The following is a 17,210-nucleotide window of genomic DNA, read 5'->3' on the forward strand; positions in this document are numbered from 1 at the left end:
AGACACGACTGAGCAACTTTTACTCTCAAGATTTCCTGTAGAAGGCAGTAGTCAAAATCATTTCACTGATCTCAGAACCAGCACAAATTTTTAGTTCCTCTGCTCCACAGTTTTCTTGACAGTTCTTAGTGCAATCCAAATGTCATCAGATAGCTCTTAAAACAATTACCATGTCATCAACATAGACAAAACCAGCCTCAAAACATTCTTGCCAAATTATAAAGCATATGAAAGCTTCATAATTACCTTCTTGAGTGGCTTACATATGTAACATTATAAAATAAGATTTATTGAATGTTTTCTGTGGGCCAGGAAATTCCTAAAAATATTTTTACCTAATTCTTCTTAGTGGTTAACCCTGCAAGTTTTTATTTTGTACCTAAGAAAACTGAAGTTTAGAGTCTTAATCTTACTTCTCTTACATTAAACAGAAAAGGAGTGGGAGAGCCTGGATTTGAAGCCAGGTTTCTGACTTTGAGCCTGTGTCTTTCTGCTTCTCTACACTGCCCCACCCAGGAAAACTACTCAGTCCAAGGACCATTTGTTTATTTAATGAATGCTGTGGTACATCAGGTCCTGAAGATATGGCAGAAAACAAACCAGAACTGGTCTTGCCTACAAGGTGTTTATATCCACCTTGCAGAAGGTGGAAGGTGGATAGCAGGGGAGGAACTATAACCGTGGAGAAGTGTTAGACGCAAATGCAGGTTCATTAAATTAGGTGTAACAATGTACTACTGTTTTAGGAAGAAGTACTCTCCAGGTGATGCTGATGTGCAGGCAAGATGAGAACCACTGACTTTGTGCCCGACATAGGAAACCCTCAGTTAACCTTAATTCATCCTAGTATGATTCAGATTGAAAAATGGAATCTTGGGGCTTTCTTGGTGGTCCAGTGGTTAAGAATCCACTTTGCAGTGTAAGGGACACCGATTCAGTCCCTGGTCTAGGAAGATTCCACATGCTGCAGAGCAGCTAACCCCGTGCGCCACAACTACTGAGCGGGTGCTCTCGAGTCCGTGCGCCACAACTAATGAGCCCATGTGCTACAACTCTGAAGCCCATGCACCTAGAACCTGTGCTCTGCAACAAGAAGCCGCCACATTGAGAAGCGTGCACACTGCAACAGAGATTAGCCTCCACTCACCGCAACTAGAGAAAGCCCATGTGGAGCAACGAAAACCAACCACAGCCACAATTTTTTAAAAGAAAACCTTTAAAAAAATGGAATCTTACATGGCCCTTCACTTTTCCAAATATGGGAGAGACTTGGTGTTTGTGTTAGGTGATTGTTACATTGGACTTGTTTCCTATTGGTCCCAATTGAATGTCACCCCTTTTTCCCATAGGTGACTGAAGGCCATTGGAAGTGGGGTGGTGTCACAGTCCAAGTGAACAGTGCCTTTTTCACTGGCATCTATGGCATGTGGAACCTGTATGTCTTTGCTTTGATGTTCTTGTACGCGCCATCCCATAAGAACTATGGGGAAGACCAATCCAACGGTGAGTTCTTTGGCATAGCTTTATTCAGGATAAGTAGGCTTCTGACTCTTCAAGACTTAGGCAGCAAAAGCTCCAGGTTCCCTAGTGAAATGTTTTCTCCAAGTGTGAACAAGTACCTCTAGGGACTCTGGGGCCATAAGACAAAAAAGCCAATACAGGACTGATATTTCTATGAATCCTCATTTTAAAAAATATTTAAAATGCATTGGGCATATTACATTCTAGTTTACAATATCTCCCAGTCTTACTACAAAAATTAAATTTGCTTTCCTTAATTTTTTGAACAAAGTTGACTATTGAAAAGTGTGCCAAATTTATTCTTCTAGTTTGAGAACCACAATCTGAGATACTGGGTGGATGGGGACTGGCCCCTGAGTTGAAGTGGAGCTGGCTTCATTTTTTCCCTGCTCATCCTCCTGTAAGCCTGTCGACTTGTCCAAACCAATGGCCATGCTCCTGTCCCCATCGCCTTCCTCCCCTTAAGTGCTAGTATGTGCTATCTGTGGTGCTGATGCTGCAAGGAGCCTTGGAGAACTTAGTCTAGCAGTTCTACAGATGAGGAAACTGAGACCCAAGAGAAGGGAGGGACTTGCCTGGGACTTCTCTACCAGCCATGGCAGAGGGAAATGAACACTGCTGCCTGGGCCAGTGCTAGTAACATGGAAGAGGGCCTGGTAAGCAACGCATCTGATAGCTCCTTTTTCTTTGCATACTTCAGCCTACATTGTTTGGCTCCACCTTTATTCTTCTCTTTTTTCATACCTGCTTTACCCTGAAGTGACAGTGTTAGTCACTCAGCCATGTCCAACTCTTTGTGACCCTATGGACTATACAGCCTGCCAGGCCCTCTGTCCATGGAATTGGAGTGGGTTGCCATTCGCTTCTCCAGGACATCATCCCAACCCAGAGATTGAACCCAGGTCTCCTGCATTGGCATTGTCTGAGCCACTAAAGCCCTGGCCATATGCCTATCCCCCAGATATATCCCACCTCCATCTGGGCCTGACAAAACCCTATTCATCTTTTGAGTCTATTCAAAATGTTTCCTCCTAATCACTCTAGTTGGCGTGTGGCAAATTATATTCAATAGAATATTGTTGCCATGGGATGCTGGTAGGTTTTCGTGGTCAAATAAGTTTGAGAATCATTGGGTTTTTAATCATCATTATTGTGATTTACTGTAGGATATATTAATGCCTTTAGCACACTAATTTGTACTGTTAAGTCTTTTAAAATGGGTAGGGGTAACAGCATTTCCAAATTCTCAAGTCATTTGGCCCTGCAACCTTTTTCCAGGCTATTTTTTTGATGTTCTAAAGAACAAGCTCATGTCCTCTTCATTGGCCGGAGGATTCTTAACCATTGGACCACCAGGGAAGTCCTGCATTAATGCTTTAGAAATAAGAGTTCTAGATTAGCTTTCTTATTTCAAAGATGGGCCAGTGATCTTGAGACAGGGCTGTGATGACATGAGAGAGAGGGCAGGGAGAAGAGGGCATCTGTGCTGAGGGTCAAGGGTAGTGGAATGGTCTCACCCACGGTCTGCAATACTACACCTGACTCTGTACAAAAGCATCCTAGACACCAGGGTTCTCTTCCTTCCTACTCCATGACTTCCTGTCATACTCAGTATCTCTGGCTATAGGTCCTGGGCAAGTGTAAAGACCATTGGCTCACCTATCTCACCTGCCCACCTCTTGGTCTGAGTGACTTCCCTTCTAGAAAGTATGTGAGCTGGGTAGGCTCCAGCTTCCTTTCTACTGCCAGCACTGTGTTTTCCATATGCATGGTGATTGGGAGCATGTGGTCTCTCTGTTGTTGTTGTTCAGTCGCTAAGTCATGTCTGACCCTTTGTGACCCATGAACTGCAGCATGCCCGGCTCCTCTGTCCCCCTCTATCTCTCAGAGTTTGCTCAAATTATGTCCATTAAGTCAGTGATGCTCTCTAACCATCTTATCCTCTGCCACCCCTTTCTCCTTTTGCTTTCACTCTTTCTCAGCATCAGGCTCTTTTCCAGTGAGTCAGCTCTTCACATCAGGTGGCTAAAGTATTGTAGCTTCAACATCAATCCTTCCAATAAATATTCAGGGTTGATTTCCTTTAGGATTGATTGGTTTGATCTCCTTGCTGTCCAAGGGACTCTCAAGAGTCTTCTCCAGCACCACAGTTCTCTCTCCATGGCCTTCTAAAATGCCAGAGGAAGAGGTTCTGGACTTGTTAACAAAAATCTTGGTTTCATTTCATGGCCATCCTGTTGGACTGTGACAGAAACCATATGGACCTGTCCTTGACTTGAGAGTATTAAGCAGGAACCTAGTAGGTGGAGTTCCTGCCTTCCAGGGAAATGCCACCTATAGCAGTAGCTGGACTTCCCGGGATGTTGGAATGATAATCCTAGTGGGTAAAAGTTATGGGTATGCTGAAGCAGTTTTTGGATGTAAACTGTTCTGCTTGTTTTTGTTGTGTGACTTGTCAAACTGCTTGCCCTCCCTGTGCACCACTTTTCCCACCTGTAGATGATCTCTTAAAGTCTTCTGGGAACATAAAATTTTGTGATTGTTTTCCTTCCTATTAGCAGGGAAGGGGCAGAAGAGCACCTCCTTCATATGGTGGCCATCCAGGGGGTGATTCTGTCACATGTAAGGGTTTTCTAAACACTGGTAAGAATTCACCCAAGCCCAGCACTTTCAGGCACATGCGAGGCCAGAGCTGCGGCCAAGCCTACAGGGGCAGGATGACTGCCTTCTACCCAGTGACACTGGATGCTTGACCTGTGAGCCAGGTGCTAGGCGGCTCCCATGAGGACTTCTCATCCAGGACAACAGCCACCGTCCTAGGCTTCAAACCTTGCAGTTGAGGAAAGTACTTGATTTGTTCCCCAGTAGATTTGTTGCTGTTGAAGACCACACAACACACAGATCTGCAATTTCACAGAAAGCTCAAAGCTATTCTCCATAGGAGGTCATATTCCCCGAATCCCATGCCAAGAGGTGTTCAGAAACAGACATGGTTGTTCTGGATTGTCGTTTACGACTGGGTTGTGCTGCCTGCATGTAGTGGCCACGCTCTAGGGGTGCTGTATGTCCAACATTGAGGAAAACAGTCCCTTATTGTAAAGAGTGGTCCTGCCCAACATGCCAGTAGGGCCCTGGTTGAAAATCATTCAAGCAGTCCAGCGGCAGACTCTTCGGGGACCCTGTTCTGATCATAAACGCAATAGTCACACAATTCAGCATCTCTGTGGTGATGACACGACCCACTGTGACTCTGCAGCAGTCAGCGAGCCCCTGGTGGCTTTCTGTGCTTCTCGCGTCCCTGGGCAGTGCTGTGTCTGGAAAGGGCTTGTCCAAGTTGGGTTCTCTGATCATTTTCCTTCTCTGCTCTCTTTTTATCTCCTCATCCGCTGCCAGACCACACACTATCACAGGAATTATGGAGCATTTACCAAGATTTTGAAGCTCCTTGGAAAGAGCTAATTTGGAATAGTACGTGGAAACCTAGAAAATGAACTCTCAGAGGGATACACTGTATTTTTAAATTCTCTGAGTCTCTGGATGGCGTTCCTCCTCCTCCCCCCAGCCTTCTTTCCCTTTCTTGTGGAAAGTTTTTATTTTTAAATGGCTTGGACTCCCTCCCCACTCTAGCTTTTAAGGTCCAGAGCCAATAATTTGGATTTCTTGCTATGGAGAATGAATCCCAGGTGTGTTGTGTTCTTCTTGCCTTCGTGAGATGGATCCTGGGTGGACCGCTGGAAAAAAGCTCATTTCCAGGAACTTGGTAAGCAGTTTCTGATGCAGCGGAAGCCAGGAAGGCTAAGGAAAGAGAAAGAGACATTAAGAAGCATTTTGTTTGGGAGATGGAAAGAGATGCCGAGAAGTATATATATGTGGAGGGGGAGTGGGTAGGAAGAAAGTGAAAGTAGAGAGCTTGGATTTTTGCTTCTCTCGTTCCGTCAAGGAATGGCGGAGAGAAAAGAAGTAGGAGACAGGTTTGAGAAAGGGTCGGTTTCCAAAGCACATTTTCTCTCACATAATTCTGTTTCTCTTTATTGTGTGGCTTGGAAAGCGACCCATAGAAATGAAGCAGTAGGTACCGCAGTGCTTAGCACTGTGTGGGGTTTGAGAGGATGAGCGATAAAGACACAGTCCTTGCTCTCACAGAACCAGTAGCCCGGTCTGGGAGATGAGACTTCCTCCTCTGCCTCTTGAAACCCAGGACGTGGCAGGACGGCTCCAGCCAAACTGTCCGAGCCAGAATGTTTTCATGTGTCAGCGGCTGATTGGTGCCGCAGGGGTGTGGTGGTCTGGGTTCCAAACTGCTGGTTGATCCACTGTAGCTACAGTGTTGGCATAATAAACACGTTCAGATCAGTCTGTATGTGTGAGACGATCAATGTGTTCGTCTGTTTACAGACAATCATTTAGTCTGTATAAGGATATACATATACGCAGTCAATGGAATACACTTTTTTTTTAATCTAGCAAAGATACTTCAGATTCTCTTTCAGGAACCATTCGCATTTCCTGCCCTGCTGCTCCTGGGTTTTCATTAAAGCTCTTCCTTTTGCATGTGTGCATGCTAATGCTGCTTCTGTCGTGTCCGACCCTTTGCAACCCGCTGGACTGCATCCCACCAGGCTTCTCTGTCCATGGGATTTCCAAGGCAAGAATACTGGAGTGGGTTGTCATGCCCTCTCCAGGGGATCTTCCCAACCCAGGGATCGAACCCGCATCTCTTGCATCTCCAGCATGGCAGGCAAATTCTTTACCACTAGCACCACCTGAGAAGCCTACTCTCCCTTTTACCTGTTTCCATAACTGCTCTGTGACTCATTGCTGATGTCTTCCCAGGCAGAAATGAACTCCAGCACAGGCTGGTGGTAACCCTTAGCCCAGAGAGAAGGCTTCATACCCCAGGGGCGCGACATCGATGCCCTGCCCACAGGACGCACTGACCAGATTCCCTCAGTTACCGGTTCATGTAGAGAAAAAAGTTGGAGCTGCTTAGGAAGTCAGACAATTCTCGATACTAGGTTTCATTTTTGTGTTATTTCGTCTACGAAATTCTTGTCAGAAGGTTTTAGAGAAAAAGTAAGAAATGGAATTCCTGACTGGATGACATAGGGAACAGGAGACACTAGTTGCCGACAGGTTCCTTTCTATTTCTGTTTGTACTGAATGGCTTCTGTCTGACACACCCTTTCTTTTGGAAGCCACAGCAGCAAGCCCGGGCCCCATGCCTTCGGAGCTACCGCTTGGTGTCAGTTTAGCTTCTGGAGGCCCCTGAGGTCTCCAGCTGTTTGTTTCACAGGAAAAGGTGGCTTTGGCCTTTGTTGCCTCAGTAAATGTTTGGTCTGAGTTGTGAGGCTTAAACAGTGGCTGCTTTTTATTGCGATCTTTCCCCTGCTTGTGTGTTAGATAACATGCTCACACCCATGGTTTCCCTGGCTTCCCCTTGATGTCTGTGAGCAGTGATGGCCTGGGTCTTGCCCCCTGGACTGGACTCAGATTCTGAAGTGAGGCTTGACATCCTGTGTCTTCACATGTTCTCCCCCCGTGTGTGTCTATATCCTAATTTCTTTTTCTCATGAGAAGTTGTTCAGTTGCTAAGTTGTGTTAGACTCTGTGATCCCATGGACTACAGCTCGCCAGGCTTCCCTGTCCTTCACCATCTCCTAGAGTTTGCTCAAACTCATGTCCACTGAGTCAATGATACCATCCCACCATCTCATCCTTTGTCACCTCCTTCTCTTCCTGCCCTCAACCTTTGCCATCATCAGGGTCTTTACCGATGAGTTGGCTCTTCACATCAGGTGGCAAAGTGTTGGAGCTTCAGCTTCAGCATCACTCCTTCCAGTTCAGGGTTGATTTCCTCTTGGATTAACTGATTTGATCACCTTGCTGTCCAAGGGACTCCCAGGAGTCTTCTCCAGCACCACAGTTCGAAAGCATCAATTCTCTTGGATGCTCAGCCTTCTTTATGGTCCGCTCACATCTGTACATGACTGCTGGAAAAACCATAGCATTATGGTTACATTGGATTAGGGTTCACCCCAGCGGCTTCATTTTAAACTAGTCACCTCCTTAAAGACCCTGTGTCTAAATACTCACATCCTGAGGTACTGGGAAATAGGACTTCAACAAATGAATAGGGATGGCATATGATTCCAGCCATCATGCTAAGACTGCACGCAAAATGTCTAGGCTTTATGTGTTCCCTTCTTAGGCCTGGTGCTGAGTGTCTGGAGACAGGAAATGGCACACTTCAAGCCTGTTATAAACTGTCTTGATGGTTGAAAGGAATTGAGAGATGGCTGGACCCAGGGTTCCTGAACCCTGTGTCACCAAGATCTCACTCTGCCTTATTGCCCAGAAGGGATCACAAAGGCTGAGTCCTCCCAAAGCACACCTGTTTTCTAGCTGCATGTTTGTCCCTAAACCCTGGTGGGGAACACCAGTTTTGGGGTGTGGGACGAGAAACCAGGCAGAGCAGGGAGCAGCTGGACCAGCCCATGCTAGGACATCTCAGTGGGTATTTTATTTTATTTTATTTTTTTCCCCTTAAGATGCATTTTTATTTAAAGTTTTCTGGCTGTGAACTGTCCATTCAATAGCAAATCAATCCAAAAATTTATTTTTAGACAAACCAATTATTTGGGCTTCCCAGGTGGCGCTAATGGTAAAGAACAGCCTGCCAATGCAGGAGACTAAGAGATGTGGGGTTCGATCCCTGAGTCAGGAAGATCCCCTGGAGGATGGCATGGCAACCCACTCCAGTATTCTTGCCTGGAGAATCCCATGGACTCAGTGGGTATTTTAATGATCACTTAACTACATACCAGATACTGTCCTGGTGATTTACATTCTTTAAAAAAAGAGAAAAAAAAATTTTTTTTTAAGATTTAGAAAACCCACCATTCACCAGTTTGTTAACACCCAAAATGCAGAAAGAATGTAATCTTAAGAGTAAACAACAGTCCTTGATATGGAAATAATTTCGCTTTACAAACATTACTCGTGCCTTGATTTTTTTCATTTTGCCATGAACCAGGGACATCATTATCATTTGAGCTTAGCTTTGAAGGTGAATAGGAGGAGATTTGTTGTGGGAAAAAAATTCCACAGAAAAGGCAGGGGTGTTAGAGAAAGAACATAAAGTCTCGAAGAGGACACAGATGGTTTGGAATCCTGACTCCAATATATACTGTGACCTCAAGAAATAAATATGAACTCATGGTGTAAGAGTTGTCTGGCTTCCACATCTGCATAATGAGGTGTTAATTTACCCTAGTGCTTGTGAGGACAGAATTAGGTAGCCCTTATTAATATTAGAAAACGGTGGCTCTCTCCCAAATTTGTGAAACAGCCTTGAAATTCAATTAGAAGTTCCCCTTCTTTTGACTAAAGTATCCAGAGATACACAAATGATTGTCATTAGAATGCTGCCAATCTTAGGAAGCTGTGCTCATTATTATATCATTAGAGTGCATTTTGTATAGCTTTCTACATCCCCAGTATGCATTCCAGGCAGTTAAAATCCAGCAGCAGCTGCATATCCGTGGATGTGATATGGATCCACTGATAGTCCTTTGAGATTACATTCAATGCCAGAGATTGGTCTCATTTCACAATGGTTCAAAATAAGCCTTCATCTTATTCTTGATTAGCTGAGATGAATTGACATCATAACTAGGGAAAGAGACTTACTGCAAACTAAAGAATTCTTTTTTTTTTTCCTTTCATAATTTATTCTTTTCCATTTATTCTGCCCTTCCTTCCTAATAAACAACATATCACATTTTTTTGTCTTGGAAGGGAAAAGACTTCAAGCATGTTTGTGTGCTGAGCAGCAGAAGCTGAGAGAGGGAGGGTAACAGATGGAGTGAGACCTTGGCAGAAGAGGGAGTTTGATGGGATCCCCACTCCTGCTATGTCACTGCCATATTCCCATCCGTTCCCTAAGGGGAAAATGTTGGCCTTCATGGTACAGTAAAACCGTGCATGATCATAGATTTTGCTAGCCAGAATCCCATTGATCTGGGCTCTCATTCCAGCTCTGCCGGGAGCAATCCTGGTCACATTATAGAAATTCATTGCCTCTTTGAGCCTCGGTGTCTTCACATCTTAGTAGGAAATACTGGGCATGCTAAGCCCCTAATCGTGTATACGGTAAATACTCATAAATAATAGCTCTCTTTACTATCAACGCACTGATGTTGTGTGCTATAAATTCTCTTTCATCAGATGCAAAAGCAAAATTAATATGCTGAACAATTCATCCAAGTTGTTGTATGTATGTATTTATGATGGTAATGCATCGCACGGGGACTCATACTTCACCCGCAGTCTCAATGGCAGTTGGAAACTTGAATATTTCAGAGTCAGCATAGCTTAAGGTTGAGGAGCCTGGATTCTGGAGCCTCATTGCTCCAGTTTCAACACCACATCCTGTTATCAACTTGGGCCTCGGGAAAGTTACTTGACCTCTCTCTGCCTCAGTTTCTTCTTCAAAAGAATGAGGATGATGAAATAGTACCTCTATCAAAGGGTTGGTAATGAGGATTAAATGCATTAATATTTATAAAGTGTTTAGAATAGAGTCAACATAGGACAATATTTGTTAAAAAAAAAAAAAAACAAGTAATTTTGTTACTTCGTGTGATGTAATCTGTAGGGTTAGACACATTTTCTAGGACCTGCTAATTGGAATCACATTTTAAGCTTAAATACTTGGCACCTTCGGTTCAAAATTGAAGTAGAATTACACTCTATGTCTATTTCCAAGAAGTCTTCAATGAAAGGGATTTCTTAGGTAAACACTTGGAGCTGTTAATGGGTCTACTCGGGTGGTCAGGACTCTCTTTGAAATTTTGATGACTTTCAGACATGCAGATCATGGAATCTGCTTTGAAGTTTTGGTGGTTCAGCCAGATATGCAAATTCAGAACTAGCTTTGAGCAAGAAATTTGAGATTTATACCTATTCTTGAATGAGGAGTGAGCCAGAAGTTGCAGCAGTGAGAAAACAAGTTAGTGACCTGGGAAAGGCTCTGCCTGGCCCCACGAAGCTCTGTGTAAAACCTTTAGGCAGACTTTCCACTTATTAGTGCTGTGCCAAGGGTCAGGAGTGTTGGAGGCTGAATCGACACCCCTCTGGTACCTGCTCCACCCCCTGTCCTTTGATGGGATACTTGCTGTACTGTGCTAAGTCAGTCGTGTCCGACTCTGCAACCCTGTGGACTGTAGCCCACCAGGCTCCTCTGTCCATAGGGATTCTCCAAGCAAGAATACTGGAGTGGGTTGCCATGTCGTCCTCCAGGGAATTGTCCCAACCCAAGGATCGAACCCAGGTCTTCCGCATTGCAGGCAGATTCTTTACCATCTGAGCCACCAGGGAAGCCCAAAAATACTGAAGTGGGTAGCCTATCCCTTCTGCAGGAGAACTTCCTGACCCAGGAATCAAACCAGAGTATCTCGCATTACAGGCAGATTCTTTACCAGCTGAGCTATCAGGGAAGCCCAAAAGGGCATGTTGCCTCCCCATCAGGGAATCGAACCCTGGTCTCCCACGTGACAGGTGGGGATACTCACCACTATACTAAAGAGGAAGGTGGTGGGCTACTTGCTAGTACAGCCCCAAATTGCCATTAGCTGTCTCTGCAACACTAATGACCCTCCTTCTAGGACGAAGGATTCTCCTGGGTAGAGAGCTGCCATGCCAGCACTTCATAAGACTGATGTAGTTCCGCAGCCTCCGAGGGTCTACAGTGAAAACCTAACACCGTGTGGCACTCATGAAGGGCACCAGCCAGGCAGCCTGCAGGGCCAGTGAGTGGGTGGTCCCTGGGTTCCTAAGGCCTTCAGATTCATGCGCAGCAGGTCCTAAACTACTGACAAGATGTTAATCCTGAGGGTCAGACTAGAGCTTTCTTCTAAGTAAAGGTATGGAATCCCAATGGAAAACAGAGCTTGTGTATTTAATTCCATGCTTTGAACTAGGAAAAATTTTAATCCTCAAAACTATGAAATCATATGTGTACATGTGTAAGTATAAAAATCCCAGGTATAACCATAACCTCTTGTTCTCCAGTCCCCCTCTCTGCAAATATGACTATATACATGCACCCCATACACAGTCTAACTGAGAAGCATTGGGTGTGGGTTTTTTCGTTTTCCCTTTGCCAGTTATATATTCACAGAAAAGGAAATGACAACCCACTCCAGTATTCTTGCCTGGGAAATCCCATGGACAGAGGAGCCTGGCGGAGTACAGTCCATGGTGTTGCAAAGAGTCGGACATGACTGAAGCAATTAAGCATGCGTGCAGTTATATATTCACTTAAATGTCTCATGGCAGGTAGCAGACTTTAAGGGTTTAACACAGAAACTTATTTTTCTCCTGATAGTTGAAAAGAGGCCACATTATGCCATTTTAGCAGAGGAGTACCTGTGTTCACTGGAGATGACTCCAAAACACTGGTGTTGTGTAGAATCCTGGAGGCAGCAGAAAATTCAGAGCACATTTCTGGTACTTTTTTCCTTGGTAGAGAAACCCCCTAATTATTCCTAAAGGCATTACATGTAGTACCCTATCCAATCTTTTGGTAAATATAGGCAGGTTTTCTTTGCCTTCACATGGCATAGCTGCTTTGTAAATTATTCACAGCAAATGTGTATGTGGTCTTGGAATCAGACCTTCCTTCCTGTCTCCATCATGTGTCTGCACCTCTTCCTGGCCTCCCTCCCAGCTTCCTCACCTATAAAGCTGGCAAGACCAGAGTGCCTGCCTCAGAGGGCAAAACCACATGATCATCTCAATAGATGCAGAAACAGCATGAAGCATTTGACAAAGATCATGTATAAAGTGTTGAGAATAGCACTAGGCACAAAGTAAGCTCTCATTAAATGTTAATAATTACTATGAATAATATAAGCACTAAGCTGACTCATCTGTTATTAAAATCTTTCTTGGAAGACAAAAATGTTAAGAAATTACTGCCAAGTCCAAGTACAAAGAGTGGGAGTCAGCCCCAATTTTAGGTATCTGTGCCATAAGTTTTCTCTCTAAGCTCTGAATGTGAAAGAGGTCTGGTTGGGGAGCTGTTAGTGAGGAGAATTCCTGCTTTCTCCTTCCTCCTTGATCACATCTAATACCAAAATCCCTGTTTCAGGTGATCTGGGTGTACACAGTGGGGAAGAACTCCAGCTCACCACCACTATCACCCACGTGGACGGGCCCACTGAGATCTACAAGTTGACCCGCAAGGAGGCCCAGGAGTAGGAGGATTCAGCACCTGACTGGGACTTCCCGCCACATCCCAGCCATTTTTACTAGAACGGGGAGCGTGCCAGAGAGCTCCACATGCCAACGAACGCTCTGTCTCTTAGCTGTGGTTTCTTGGACCAGTGGTGTGGACATTTGTCAGCTTGCCTTCTGACAAGTAGTTCCCGGAGACAGACTCCTGCAGCCACTAATGTGTTGTGTATGATAACAAAACCTCTGGTATGACACATTTTCTGTGATCATTGTTAATTAGTGACATAGTAACATCTGTAGCAGGTGGTTAGTAAACCTCATGTGTTGGGGGTGCACTCCTTGGGGAATGGTTTGGGCCAGATGGGGTCTATATGGAGTGGAATATTTGACTCCTTTTTTTCTTGTTTTTAGGTTCTAGGGTAGAGTTTAACATTCTTTGCAGTCCAAGATGGGCTGGTGTCATAGTCTTCTCACTCCTAATCCATGACCACTTTTTTCCCTATTTATATCACCAGGTAGCCTATTGAGTTAATATTTAAGTTGTCAATCGATATGTGTCCCTATTTTTTAAGGCATAATATAAAATAACCGAATTTCATGAGAAGATCTATTACACCAGGGGCATTTCAGCTTTGAAACCAAATCTGTGTATCCAATACTAACCAGTCTGTTGGATGTGGGTTTTAAAAAAAATGTTTGCTAAACTATCCAAGTAGGATTTATTGTATTAAATGGCCTTTGGGTCTAAAAAACTTTTTTAACCTCTTGCTTAAAATGTGTTTTCTTTTGATAAGATGCTTCAAACAGCCTCCACAAGTGTAGATCTGATCATTTAAATAAACCTGTATGTATATGCATGTATGTGTATGCACACCTCGTCCTCCTGCTCAGCCGGAACACATGCATGCAGATTCTTTTTTTTGAGTTGTGTCTATGGGGTGGGGGGAAATAGCTTTATGAAAAATTAAAATATTTTGCCATCAAAGTTTTGGGGACAGTATATATTTCTGGAAATAGGGTAACATTTTCCGCACTGCATGGTTAACCTCCACTGGATGGCATGTGTGGCAGAAAGCGTGTGTGTGGGGGGCAAGTTAAATGATTTAGACGTAGACTATGATTCCCCTACTATGCCCAGTTCCCCAAGTAGACTGTGTCATTGTACTTTAACTCTGCCATTGGAAAGGCAACGTAATACAGCAGAGAAAGAATAGTGGGTGGGAGGTTAGAAGGCAGTGTTTCCTAGCAGAGGTCTGACATTTATTACATAGTGTGACCTTGTTGAAGCCACCTGACCTGGCTGTTCCCTCACATATAAACTACCATTCATGAAGTTTTAACTGCTTCACGGGGTGGCAGTGCAAATTAGATCAGTTAATGTGTATAGAAATGCATTTTAAACTCTAAAACTGTGTAAATATGTTCTTTTTGGAGTCTAAAGACAATTTCATGAGTGTCCTGTTTTTCAGACATCGATGCCTGGAGGTTTGGGACACAATCCACTTAATCTGCCTACTCAGCACTCCTTCTCTATCCTTTCTTTTCCCTGATTTTGGCTAAAGCTGTGGTAAATAGTGATGGGAGGAAATATTTTGGTTTTGGCTGTTCTCTCAGGCCTTTTCCTGTCCTGGTAAACATTTGATGGTGTCTGATCCAATGCACTCAGCATCCACTTCTGATTGATCACTGTGGTGCCAGGCTTTAAATGTAGCCCATGTCTCACAGTCTGAAAGGGAAGACGAAGTTAAAATACAACAAGTAATCTCGTGCCCCAGAGGATGGAGGCAGAATTTCTCCAAGGAGATGAGAAAAGGGCCTGAGATAGGTCTTGAAGAAGAAGTAAGATTTTACCAGGGCTGAAGGACAAAGGGAACAGCAGGACGAAAATCATACAGGAAGTGAAGAATGGAGAATGCTTAGATAAAGCTGGTCATCAGGCCTGGCTGGCATATAGAAGGAGTGGAAATAGCAGAAGGTAAGCCCCCATGCATCTGTGAGCCAAAATGAGAAGGGTCCTTAATGCTGTGGGAAGAGTTATCAGACTCAGCCTAGGGTTTTATGTGGAGACGTGATATGATCAGAATTACTGCAACAGAGAGGCTGGACAAGCCCAGGAAAAAGATCACAAAGGCTGAAAACAGGGCAATAGTAGAGGACATGGAGAAGATCAGATTAGTTTTGGAGATAGAAGTGGCAAGGTTTGGGCATTCTGAATGTGGACATGAAAAGCAACAGCAGAGTCCAATGTCAAGCCCTTTGAGGAGAGAGAATGGTATGGCCCTTTAAGGATTCCTGGAGGGGCAGCGTCAGAGAGTCTATCACCTAAGGGTATGTATCCATACTAGAAGTTAAGTCTAGCAAGCTTACCTAAACGAGAGACTTTAGCAGAACCTTCCAAGAGCACCAATACCAGTAATTCATGGACCTTTCCACTAGAACAGTTCCATTTACTAGCTGTCTGTCTCTCTAGCTTCCGAAGTAGGGGAGGTACATGAGTGGCTCAGTCTCAGGCAAGCGGCTGCCCCTTGCTGATCAACTGTGATCAGGAAACCAAGTCCAGTGGCCGCTAACAGATTACCCTGTGGATTGGGGTCAGTTTCTGAAGAATGGAGAGTCCATTTTGAGTTGGCACACAGTCAGAAAACATGTACTACAGTGGGCCAGATGAGAAGTTTGGATTTGCTTGGGCTGGGTTTTCAAAGCTGTCTTCTGGAAGAAATGACAAGCTAACAGAAGCAAGAGGAGAAGCAGACCAGTCAGGGAAGGAGGCTTTGCAGCCATCACTGAGAATGACGTTGAGCTTGGCAGAGCATCAAAACATCACGTAACTATGGTGAACCAGACGCGGCCATATTCAAGAGGTGGCAGAAAGAAACTGAGGTAGGTGACTCATAGCCATGCAAAGTATCAAAGAAGCCAAAGAAAGAACCAGATCAAGGGGGGAAAGTTAGATAACCTGAGAAACTCAACAGCATTTAAAGATTGAATAAGGCATGTTGGATTTGGCATTGATATGTGGGACCTCACGGCAAGCGCAGCAATTAGACGTAGAATAAGATCAGTGAGTGCTCGTGATGGGAAGATAAGAGGTAGGATGGTGGCTCCAGGAGAAACCAGAGTCTGGGGAGAAAATGGGACTGGATTTGTAGACATTGAGGGTGAGAGTCAGCCATGAAGTCAAGATGATGATGAAGTAGCTTACGCCCCAAGAAGGTCAGAGACTTGGGATAAAGGACACAAGCTGATGAGTTAGTTTTGACAGAGTGAAAGGTCACTTTTATCCAGAGACAGGAGAGAAGTAACCAGTGGATGCTGAAGGAGAAACTTGAGGTCAAAAGAAGAGAAGTTGGCAACCGGTCCCTCTGTGTGTTCTGTTTTCTCTTTTCCCCTTGAACATGAAATGAGCCTAGAGTTGTCCTGAAGAATTTCTCGGTTTCAACAATGCAGGTAGAATACATTTGTTTTCAATCAGCAGAAAGTTCAAGAAACGCTTCAAGAGGTGAGAAAAAGCCTGTAATAAGGACTGTCAACCCAGAGCAAAAATTAATTGTTGGTCATGTATATGTTTTACTAATTGTCTTAAAATTTTTAAGTAATTTTGAAGAATATGATAATTGTAATAAGTTTAAAATTCCCCAACTGTCTGCTTTTTAAAAATAAGAAAACTTGCCATTTATGCAACAAACAGGTAAAATACAATTGATATTTCCCATAGAAAACAGTCAGTTTTATATTGACTTATTGGGTTCACCAGGTGTTAATCCTACATTTTCCCCTTAGGGGAAGAAAATGTCTATAATAATGAAATAAATAGTTTCTTTCACAACCTCTAGGTAATTCTAATCATTTCTCAGAACCGAGAGGATGCCTCAATTCTAATGCCAGAGAGCTGTTGGAAGTCGCACCCCTGGGATCCCTGCAGGTACTTTGAGAAAGTCTACAAAAATGTTAGAAGGCAGGTTATTGGTCTCATCCTCATCTTAGCAGTTCCAGAAACTCTATATTGTCAACTCTTTCAAACAGATCAAGTTCTGAGAGGCTGCCTGACCACACTGGGGCGTCTCAATGAATGACAATTCCTATGCAATCTTTTATAGTGAGGAGTTCGCCACGTCTTGTGTCTCCATCATTCCGGACACATTCTACCTTGCTATTGTTGAGTAACCATGGAGGCTAAGAGAGGAAGTACAAAGGGTTTTTTTTTTTTTTTTTTGGTGGACAAACGATAAAAGTACAGAGGAATGAGTGCACTTGAAAGAAGTAACATCTCAACCACGATAAAGCCTGAGGGATCATCCCAGTACTTCTAAAGGAAATACACACAGCTCCCTGCAAAGTGCCTAACACAATGTGGGAATTCAGCTGGGGAGGGTTGGTGGGTGAACCAGTAAACGCACCAGCTCATCCTAGTCTCTGACTGTGGTGGACGCCTCCTTCCTTTGATTCAATCA

At 44.0% G+C, this 17,210-nt stretch overlaps 1 protein-coding gene and 1 non-coding gene across 6 annotated transcripts in view; one reads left to right on the top strand and one right to left on the bottom strand.

Annotated features, from left to right (window-relative positions):
* The window catches only part of WLS (Wnt ligand secretion mediator), a 116,455-nt gene extending 102,839 nt beyond the window's left edge, over nucleotides 1–13,616 (top strand). For 3 of the 5 annotated variants that reach the window (XM_015465034.3, XM_015465036.3, XM_005204461.4), the window contains 2 exons: nucleotides 1,350–1,503; nucleotides 12,674–13,616. In XM_015465034.3, the coding sequence (XP_015320520.1) occupies nucleotides 1,350–1,503; nucleotides 12,674–12,783 (264 nt within the window). In that variant the 3' untranslated portion in view covers nucleotides 12,784–13,616. Of the gene's footprint in view, nucleotides 1–1,349; nucleotides 1,504–12,673 lie in introns of those variants that run through there. The other 2 variants (NM_001192651.2, XM_010803446.4) reach the window with 2 other exon arrangements.
* TRNAD-GUC (transfer RNA aspartic acid (anticodon GUC)) lies at nucleotides 11,039–11,110 on the bottom strand. The gene has a single exon. It is a non-coding gene; the product is annotated as a tRNA-Asp (tRNA).
* Nucleotides 13,617–17,210: the final 3,594 nt, after the last annotated feature.

The sequence above is a fragment of the Bos taurus genome, chromosome 3, assembly GCF_002263795.3.
Source record: "Bos taurus isolate L1 Dominette 01449 registration number 42190680 breed Hereford chromosome 3, ARS-UCD2.0, whole genome shotgun sequence".
NCBI classification, from domain to species: Eukaryota; Metazoa; Chordata; class Mammalia; order Artiodactyla; family Bovidae; genus Bos; species Bos taurus.